General features: G+C 35.7%; 1 protein-coding gene across 1 annotated transcript; it reads right to left on the bottom strand.

Annotated features, from left to right (window-relative positions):
* Nucleotides 1–1,631: 1,631 nt before the first annotated feature.
* Nucleotides 1,632–9,407, bottom strand: LOC129232911 (zinc finger protein 716-like). The gene is made up of 4 exons (XM_054867013.1): nt 9,397–9,407; nt 9,088–9,280; nt 6,323–6,796; nt 1,632–1,688 (listed from the first exon to the last, which is right to left on the bottom strand). The coding sequence occupies exons 1-4, from the start codon at nt 9,405–9,407 to the stop codon at nt 1,632–1,634; spliced, it is 735 nt and encodes a 244-aa protein (XP_054722988.1).
* Nucleotides 9,408–10,110: the final 703 nt, after the last annotated feature.

Below are 10,110 nucleotides of genomic sequence, written 5' to 3'. Positions count from 1 at the left end.
GCGCCGCCGCCGGTGGACGGTGGTGCTGCAGGCCAGGTCCAAGCTGAAAAAGGCACGGACGCCAAAAACGGTCAAGTGAGAACAATAAGCAATCGTGATTGCTCAAAAAAAAAAGAGATTTTCCAAATCGACCCATTCGTTTAGGCGCTACAGTGCCACAGACAGATACACACACACACAGAGACACGTCTAACTTATAACCCCCTCCCTCTGTGTGTCGGGGGAATAGAGTAAAGAAATTACATAGAGAGGCCCGCTACACTAAGAAATTGAAGCCGGAAGTTGCACCGCTGTATCCCAAGATCCTTAGCTTCTTGCTAAATATCTTGAGAAACATTTTGATTCAAAACATTCCATTACTGAATCACAATTGGTTGTTAATTTAAACTTAGATATTGTTACAAGTTTTTGAGGCACGTTCTTGAGTACGCATTACATGAATTAAAATGTAAACCAACCCGCGAGCTACTTTATTTGGTTGTTATCGTAACCCCACCCATAATTGCACCGCTGTATCCCAGAATTCCGGTTTCAATTTCATCTCCTTTTTACTATAGATAGACCTCTCTACTGTTTGACCACGGATTGTATGGAATTGGCAAACATCCAGTTAAGGCGACTCCATCTGAATGAGGGGAAAAATAAAAATTTAATGCGCGTATTCCGCTCATTTGAATGATACTCTGCTTAATTTCGAGGCTAACATACATCTGCAAAATCTGACATCCCTGAAAACTAATAGATGCTTCCATTTCCGCGTGTAAACCGGATGTTTGCCTTTCCATACAATCCGTGGTTAGACAGTATGTATATTTCTTTACTGTATGGTCGGGGGTCAAAAATAACCTTACACGATAACTTGCCAGAAAACACACGCACCGATCTAAAATAGCTGAACTTAAGCTGATACGTCATCGACTCGTATATATAGGGGCCTTACCCATAACGATCACTAATTCCCCAATTATCGAAATCTTCCCGCTTTCGCAAAGAGTAATTTTGTAGAAACGATAACATGGGCGATAAAGGTATAAAAGAAAGTTTTGTGATGGCTACAACACACTAGTTCTTATGAAAAACTAGTGTGTTGTTCGTTCAGTCTACATTGTGTGGACTTTTCGTTCTTCTTTTTTGCACTGATGAAGGGGCTTGCACATGACAGCCCCGAAACAGCTGTTTGCTGAGTTTTTAACTCTATTTTACTACCTTATTTGTACTTTATACACGTTGTTGTAATTTTTACACACTAGTTCTTATTTATTTACTTTATTTTTGACTAGTGGTACCCGCACAGCTTTGCCCGTTGTAGAAAATTAAAAGGTCGTTTGGTTCGCCTGTATATTTACAATAAATGGACGAGGAATTTCTCGCCAATTTGCTATGCTTGCCCTTGTTACGGTTATGATAATTTCGTAATTTACACCCCCATGCTACAAACTAACTTTGTGCCAAATTTCATGAAAATCGGCCGAACGGTTTAGGCGCTATGCGCGTCACAGAGATCCAGACATCCTACAGACAGAGAGACTTTCAGCTTTATTATCAGTAAAGATAAAGATGTTATCATTCTAAGAATTCAGCTATGCTAATTTAATGCATTTTAACTGCTAAGAACTGTTTTTTTTTTTTTTTCAGTTGGATCTGTACAAAGTTCCTTCCATTTCACCGATTAATAAAACTGATTTCTTCTGAAAGAAAACAAAAGCAAAATGTAAAAATCAAGAAACTTTCGTGCTGGGGGCAGGGGCAGATCTAGCGGGGGGGGGGGGGCATGGCCCCTCCCAAAGCCTTGTGATTGTAGGAATTTTTTTAAGAAAAAAAAAGAGAAAAAAATATTATGAGAAGATAAAAAAATTTAACATTTGTGTTTTACTGAAAAAGAAGTATAGGCCTTAATTGGGGGATAAAATATCCCTATCCTCAAAACAAAATTTTTATTTCCAAAATGTTTCTCCATCTTTTACATCATTTCTTGATTTCAACTACAGACACTTGGACAATCTCTAAATGCTGCTGTTCTCAAAGTATACCTATTGTTCACAAGACCAAAGAGAGCCTAAATTTTCGTTTTTATAGCTTTAATTTCGAAACTAAGGAGAGAATCCCATTTTCCCATGCCCGTTCACAAATGCCTTGATAAGTAGCAAAAAATTGCATTTAAAGTCTTTTACTTGGAAAAAATGTCAACGGAAACTAGCTTATCCAGCCCTTATCACTCAACTTGCTTAAAGGCACCACTTAAATGAAATTTTTTTGGGACTTCAATTACAAACGATTTTTGATAGGACCCCGTCCCTCCCTAGTTTATAACTTGATGATAGCTTTAAACGGAGATTTTTGGAGGAGCTCGCGAATCTTCCATCCCCTTCTAAAATATGTATAAATATAGTTAAAAATCGAATTTTTAGAGCCTCAAAGGCAAAATATTTCCAGGAAGGAAGGATTCTAAGCACCTTCACACTTCATTTAATGTAAGCAAACATTACCTAAAGGTGCATTTTTAGGCCGGACAGCTGAAGAGCTAGAAAACTTGTCAATGTATAATGACAGAATATTTTGGTTTCTAAGCTTTATTTTCAAAAATTATTTTGTGGTCAGCGTCCGAAACCTGACCTTTCTCCGTACATCATCAAAAATAGACAAAATGGGTTTTTAGTTTCCTAATCTTCAAAAATTGCTCGGAAATTTAAATTTTGAAACATTTCGAGGGAGATTCCTAAATCCACCTAAACACCTAATGTCTCGATGCCCCGAAAATTGAGTTTTTAAAACTTCATTTTAATAAAATTTCTGGGGAGTTCGGAGTTTGTTCAAAAATTTCGGATGGCCCCTCCCAAAACAATCGGCTGGATCCGTCCGTCACTGGCTGAGGTACTGGATTCAATGAAATGAATTACTTGGGAGAAAGACTAATTGATTAGAGCGATAAGAAGTAGAGGCAAAATGAATTCGATTTTCTAAACCTGATCTGTTATGCAAACAGAGGTACAAGAATGCTCCCGAAGTTGCGTACACTAAAAAATTAAATAAATAAACAAACCAGGGACAAAGTAAAATGTTTGAAGTTGTATCTCGCTCATGCAAGATTAATTTTCGCCACTCCATTACAAAAAGTACTTTTAATAATTTGTTACAAAATTCATACATACATGGAAATACATATTGTTATACCATAAGGAGTTTTGGTATAAGTCCAATTAGATATCAAACTAAAAAGGAAAACAAAGTTAACGAAAGTTGACCTATACAAAAATGTTCCGTTTTAAATGAATATTGATGTCATAAAAAACTCAATTTTATTTTAAGGTAATATTTTTTTTAACGTCAAATTTTTATTTCTGTAATTAGTAAACTTTTATATGTTATGTCTTCTTAAAGCATATTATTAATTCATATTTAATCTGAACTGTTGATTGCATTGAAAATACTCCAAAAGGGTTCTTTTTAATTGAATTAATGAACATTTAATTAATATTAAATGTTCCATAAATTTCGGCGGTATAGCTTTATTATAACAAGTGCAAGCAATCATAATCCATACTAATATTATAAAGAGAGAGGGTGGATTTTTGTGTTTATATGTTTGAGGTAATCTCTGGAACCACTGCAGCTATTTGAAAAATTCCTTCACTACATGAAAGGTGCTTTCTTACTGAGTAACATAGGCTATAATTCGAAAAAAATCCGATAAATAGTTCTTTTTTTATTCCAATTTAGGCCCAAATTTCACGTAAATTGCCTATTATTGGCTATTAAAGGGGTGTGAAAAATTACTTGCATATTAATATTTGCTATCGTTGAAAAGGGTAGAATTTTCCACGTTCTAAACAATTTGTTTCAATGCTCTAACTTAATTACGGCGGGAGTAATTTGCGGTTTTTAGCTCGAACTTTTTTAGGCTTAGATGAAATTTAGGCACTACTTTCTTCATTAAATCTTTCAATGAAAAAGTGAAGGAATTGTCCCACAGTTTCATTTTTGACACCATTGGAAAAAGCGATATTTTTTACTCCAGATCTCACTCGACCTTATGGTCGAAAAAATTAGCTTCTATCTTCAAAGAAAAAAGTAACAAGCGTTTTTAAATCGATTTCGAAATGTCCTTTTGATTCAAGTTGTCAACCATTTTATTTTCGCATTTCCACGGTTACGCTTTTTGAATTCATTGTTTGTTTATTTCTTTATTTTTCATTTAATGTCTCAAACTTATTTTATTTCATGTTTCCATGGTTACGCTTTTAAAATCCATCTTTCGAATTTTAATTTCTTAAAAGTATTTTAATATCTGTCATCATTGTTTTGAAGGGTAATTTTGCATGGTGTTTTTTTTTTTCTTTTATTTAAGCCGGGCAATGCAGCTCTTAATATATAAAGATTTGAAAGCTAATAAGTTAATGTGATTTTACACCTTTTTGTTTGTTTGGCGAAACATTTATTATTGCCAAAGAAAAAACACCGCTTCACTCGCAAAAGGGCTGGGTTCCGGTAGACGTGGTCGCTTGGCAGGTTAGGCACTGAGCAGTTCAGTCTAGGATTATTGTTTTAAAGCAACCGTTAATGTAATTCATCGCTTTGGCGATTTGTTTTGAAAGAAAAGAAACTTTTGATTTGTTTTTAACCAAGTGAAATGTACAACATTTTTTAACATTTTTTTAATGGCTTTTTGCAAAACTAAATTCTTAAGTACTTCTTTAGGTTTTCCTTGCAGAAAAACTCTTTAGAGGAACTGAACAGGAAAATAGCTTTTTTTAAAGTACAGGTTATCAAAAGTACTTTGAGGTTCGCGAGTCGAGAATATTCTTTGAACTTAGGAGAAATACGGTTTCTCGCCAATATGGTACATCCAATGAACCTCGAAATATAAAGAGCTGGAAAATTGTTTTGGATAATATTCACAGGGAAATGGTTTTCTCGCCAATGTGTACTGTCAGATGTTCCCTTTAAATGAGGAGCGTCAGGAAATATTTTTGAGAACGTTCGCAGGCGAAGGGGTCTCTCGCCAGTATGAGTTGTGAAATATGCCTTTAAATTCGACCATTGGAAAAATGCCACCGAATGATGCTCACAGGAATACGGTGGTTTCTCTCCAGCACAGATTCTCAAATGCCTTCTCAATTCTGGAGGGATTGAAAATGCCTTTCAGCATTTTTCACAGGCAAATGGCTTCTTGAAAGTCTGTGTTCTCTTAAGTTCTCAGCTGTATTAAATGTGAAGCTTTGGAAAAATACTTTTGAGCAATGTTCACAGGCAAATGGTTACTCGCCAGTATGAGTTCTCAAATGAGCCTTTAAGTTTGACAATTGGGAAAATGCGCTTTAAACAATGTTCACAGGCAAATGGTTTCTCGCCAGTATGGGTCATCAGATGCTTCTTCAAAGCTGAAGAATCGAAGAATGCCTTTTGAGCAATATTCGCAAGAATATAGTTTCTCTCCTGTATGAATTTTCAGATGTCTCTTTAAACCAAAAGCATAGGTAAATGTTTTTGAGCAATATTCACAGGAATACGGTTTTTCCCCAGAGTGGATTCTCAGATGTCTTTTTAACATTGAAGAGGTGCCAAATGCCATTGAGCATTGTTCACAGGCAAATGGTTTCTCTCCAGTATGGATTTTCAAATGTGCCATTAAGCTCCCTGATTGGGAAAATGCCATTGAGCAATGCTCACATGAATATAGTTTCTCTCCCGTATGGATTCTCAGATGTGTCTTTAAACCAGAAGAATATGAAAATTTTTTTGAACATTCTTCACAGGAATACGGTTTCTCCCCAGTGTGGGTTCTCAGATGTTTTTTCAACTTTGAAGAGGTGCAAAATGCCATTGAGCATTGTTCACAGGCAAATGGTTTCTCGCCAGTATGGGTTTTCAAATGTGCCATTAAGTTCCCTGATTCGGAAAATGCCTTGGAGCAATATTCACATGAATATAGTTTTTCTCCCGTATGAACTCTCAGATGTCTCTTTAAGCCAGAAGCATCAGAAAATGCCTTTAAGCAATATTCACAGGAATACAGTTTCACCCCAGTGTGGATTCTCAGATGTTTTTTTAACTTTGAAGAGGTGCAAAATGCCATTGAGCATTGTTCACAGGCAAATGGTTTCTCGCCAGTATGGGTTTTCAAATGTGCCTTTAAGTTATATGATTGGGAAAATGCCTTTGAGCAATATTCACATGAATGTAGTTTCTCTCCCGTATGAATTGTCAGATGTTTCTTTAAGCCAGAAGCAAAAGGAAATGTTTTTGAGCAATATTCACAGGAATACGGTTTCTCCCCAAAGTGGATTTTTAGATGTCCTTTTAACTTCGAAAAGGTGCAAAATGCCATTGAGCATTGTTCACAGGCAAATGGTTTCTCGCCAGTATGAGTTTTCAAATGCGCCATTAGGTTATATGATTGGGAAAATGCCTTTGAGCAATATTCACATGAATATAGTTTCTCTCCCGTATGAATTTTCAGATGTCTCTTTAAACCAAAAGCATAGGAAAATGCCTTTAAGCAATATCCACATGAATATAGTTTCTCTCCCGTATGAATTCTCAGATGCCTCTTTAAGTCAGAAGCATAGGAAAATGTTTTTGAGCAATATTCACAGGAATACAGTTTCTCCCCAGAGTGGATTCTCATATGTCCTTTTAACTTCGAAGAGGTGCAAAATGCCATTGAGCATTGTTCACAGGCAAATGGTTTTTCGCCAGTATGGGTTTTTAAATGTGCCATTAAGTTCGATGATTGGGAAAATGCCTTCAAGCAATGTTCACAGGAATAGTTTTTTACAGAGCCATCATGGATCTTAGACTGTGAGAGAATATGAAAGTGTTCTTTGATAACATTCACAACATGATAGATTTTCAAAAATTCCTCCAGTCTTCAAACTCTTAAAAAGGTTAGAATTTATTAAGTTTACATTTTATTAAGAACATTAACATTTGTTGGCACAGAAATTGTTTGCCAATAACCGTAATAGGTATTGTTCTGAACACTTTAATTCGTAACTTAAGCTATAAGCTCGGCTCTGGTATAACTTATTTTCTAATATACGTCACAAAAGTCGAGTTTTTTCAAGTAAGACTGTTTATCGTTTCAGTTTAACTGAATGCCATTTACAACACTTTCATTTGATAGCTTAATTGTAATGAACTTGTTTTCTTAAGGAATGGGTTAAATGGGTATATGCGTACAGTCGGTTCTCCATAAACTCTTCTGTGCACACAAACACTTCTACATCACACGTTTCACTGATTTACTATTATCTTTCAGTTTCCAAAACAAAGAATAAGGTATGATGTCAAGGAATTTTTTTTGCTCTTCTACTTTGATGTAATTCAATGCCTTTTTAATTCCAAAAAAGTTCACTATGCGTGCATCAGTGTTCTTTAAATTTAACTGTTCAGGCAATCGCACAAACAAAATGAAACGAAATCTACCTCACCCACAACTTTTTTGGTAAATGGTACCGGCGATTACACAAAACACGATTAAATGTGTTCTAGAAATAAAAATGAGAGGTTTCTCAAAAAACAGCTAATTTTCCTCCGGCTGGTTTGCAAGATTTTTGACTACGGTTCACCGCTGATTAGCATTGTCTTTTCTCGGGTAAATCATGTTTCTTGTCAAAAACAAAAATATTTTATTTCAGAATGGAAAGAGTGCTTTAAACATTATTTCATCTGTCTTGTCTCACTTTTGTGTATTAATGAAACACGAACTGAAAGAGGAACTTCACAAAATATACCTAAGCGAGAACTATTTCCACATGAATTTGAGGACAAGTAAAGCTTCAGGCATCAACTTTCGATATCGCGAGAAAATAATCTGGAATTAGAGCAGTTTGCACTTAACAAAATATGCACTACAATGTTCTGTTTGTTGTTGCATGAATTTGCTACGGTATACAAAGCCTTGAACTTCAAAGTTTTGCGAGATTTTACCACAGTTTGGATTTCCTCTGATGATCACTTCGACACGAGACGAAAGCAGTAACAAAAGAATGTAAAGGACTTGTCAATGTCTGGGATCACACTGGCTCAATTCCAACAACATGCAATCTTGATTAAAGCTAAAAATCAAATGAAAAGAATTAAAAATTACAGTACATAAAAAAAAATAATTTGAATTTTGACATCTTGAATTCAAAATATGTTTTTCGCAATCACGAGTGTGTGTATGTAGGCGTGTGTGTTTGTGTGTGTGGGGGGTATGTGTGTTTGTGTGTAGAGGGTATGTGTATGCGTGTGTAGGCATGTGTGTTTGTGTCTGCGTGCTGGCATAAGTGTGTGGGTAGTTGTGTGTATGAATGTGTGTGTGGGGGGTATGTGTATGTGTGTGTAGGCATATGTGCTTGTGTCTGTGTGCAGGAATGAATGTGTGGGTAGTTGTGGTAGAGTATTCTTTCATGTTAAAAAATAAAGAAAGAAAGAAAATAAAATATATATTTAATTACTTATTAAAATTAACATAAAATTCGATTGAGTATTTATTAATTTTTCAGTATCTTAACTGTAGCCAACATGTGATTGGTTCATTGATATTTAAATTAGCTTCTGGCTGTTGACCAATCAGGTGTTGGCATACATGTAACTGCATGTACACATGCCTCATGGGTTCTCAAGTGTCTTTTCAGGTTGTCTAGTTTTGAAAATTTCTTAGGAAAATGGCTTTTCGCCTACATGGGTTCTCAAGTGTCTTTTCAGTTTGCATAGTTTAGAAAACTCCTTACGAAAATGGCTTTCCGCCTACATGGGTTCTCAAGTGTCTTTTCAGGTTGCCTAGTTTAGAAAACTCCTTAGGAAAATGGCTTTTCGCCTACATGGGTTCTTAAGTGTCTTTTCAGGTTGCCTAGTTTAGAAAACTTCTTAGAAAAATGGCTTTTCGCCTACATGGGTTCTCAAGTGTCTTTTCAGGTTGCCTAGTTTAGAAAACTCCTTAGAAAAATGGCTTTTCGCCTACATGGGTTCTCAAGTGTCTTTTCAAGTTGCCTAGTTTAGAAAACTGTTTAGGAAAATGGCTTTTCGCCTACATGGATTCTCAAGTGTCTTTTCAGGTTGCCTAGTTTAGAAAACTCCTTAGGAAAATGGCTTTTCGCCTACATGGGTTCTCAAGTGTCTTTTCAGGTTGCCTAGTTTAGAAAATTCCTTAGAACACACTTCACATGAAAATGGCTTTTCGCCTGTATGGGTTCGCAAGTGTTCTTTCAGGTTTGCTAGTTTAGAGAATTTTTTAGAGCACATTTCACAGGAAAATGGCTTCTCGCCAGTATGCGTTCGCAAGTGCTCTTTCAGGCTGCTTAGTTGAGTAATTTTTTTCGAACACACTTCACAGGAAAATGGTTTTTTGCCAGTATGAATTCTCAAATGCCTTTTCAGGCTTATGTTATAAGAAAATTCCTTAGAACATACTTCACAAGCATATAGTTTTTTGTCAGCATGGGCTTTCAAGTGCACTTTCATATGCGCAAGTTGAGAAAATTCCTTCGAACAGACTTTGCAGGAAAATGGTTTTTCGCCAGTATGGGCTCTTACGTGTATTTTCAGATACGAATGGTTAGAGAATTTCTTAGAACAGACTTTGCAGGAAAATGGTTTTTCGCCAGTGTGGGTTTTAATATGCTCTTTTAAGCTTGTAAAGCTACAAAATGTCTTTAAGCAATTTTCACAAGAATACGGTTTTTCGCCAATATGGACCCTCGCATGTCTTTTTAAATTAGAAGCAGAAGAAAATAGCTTCGAACAGTACTGACACAAATGTGTCGATCCATGCTTGTTCTCATATGCCATTGCGGAACAGTATGAAAATGATTCTTCATAAAGCTCACAAGGTGATGGGTTTATACAAAGGATGGATTCTCAAATATTCCCTCAGCCATCAAGGGACTGAATAGGCCTTTATATTTAAAAAAACAAGAATGCAACAGGGTTTTTAAAAATACATTCATATATTTGTTGGCGCAATAAACTTCAAAACAGGCTTTGAAGAATATGAAACATAACAATTTTTTTACACAAGACGATATTTTTAGATTTTATCACAGAAAGCCAGTTTTTTAACCAAGAGTGAATCACTTTTTCAGTTGACAATGAAATTTTGTTGACAATCTCGTCCAATTTTGACAC

This window comes from Uloborus diversus, unplaced genomic scaffold (assembly GCF_026930045.1).
Source record: "Uloborus diversus isolate 005 unplaced genomic scaffold, Udiv.v.3.1 scaffold_14, whole genome shotgun sequence".
Classification (NCBI taxonomy): domain Eukaryota; kingdom Metazoa; phylum Arthropoda; class Arachnida; order Araneae; family Uloboridae; genus Uloborus; species Uloborus diversus.
Note: the sequence above shows the minus strand (reverse complement) of the source record. Positions and strands in the feature narration are given on the sequence as shown.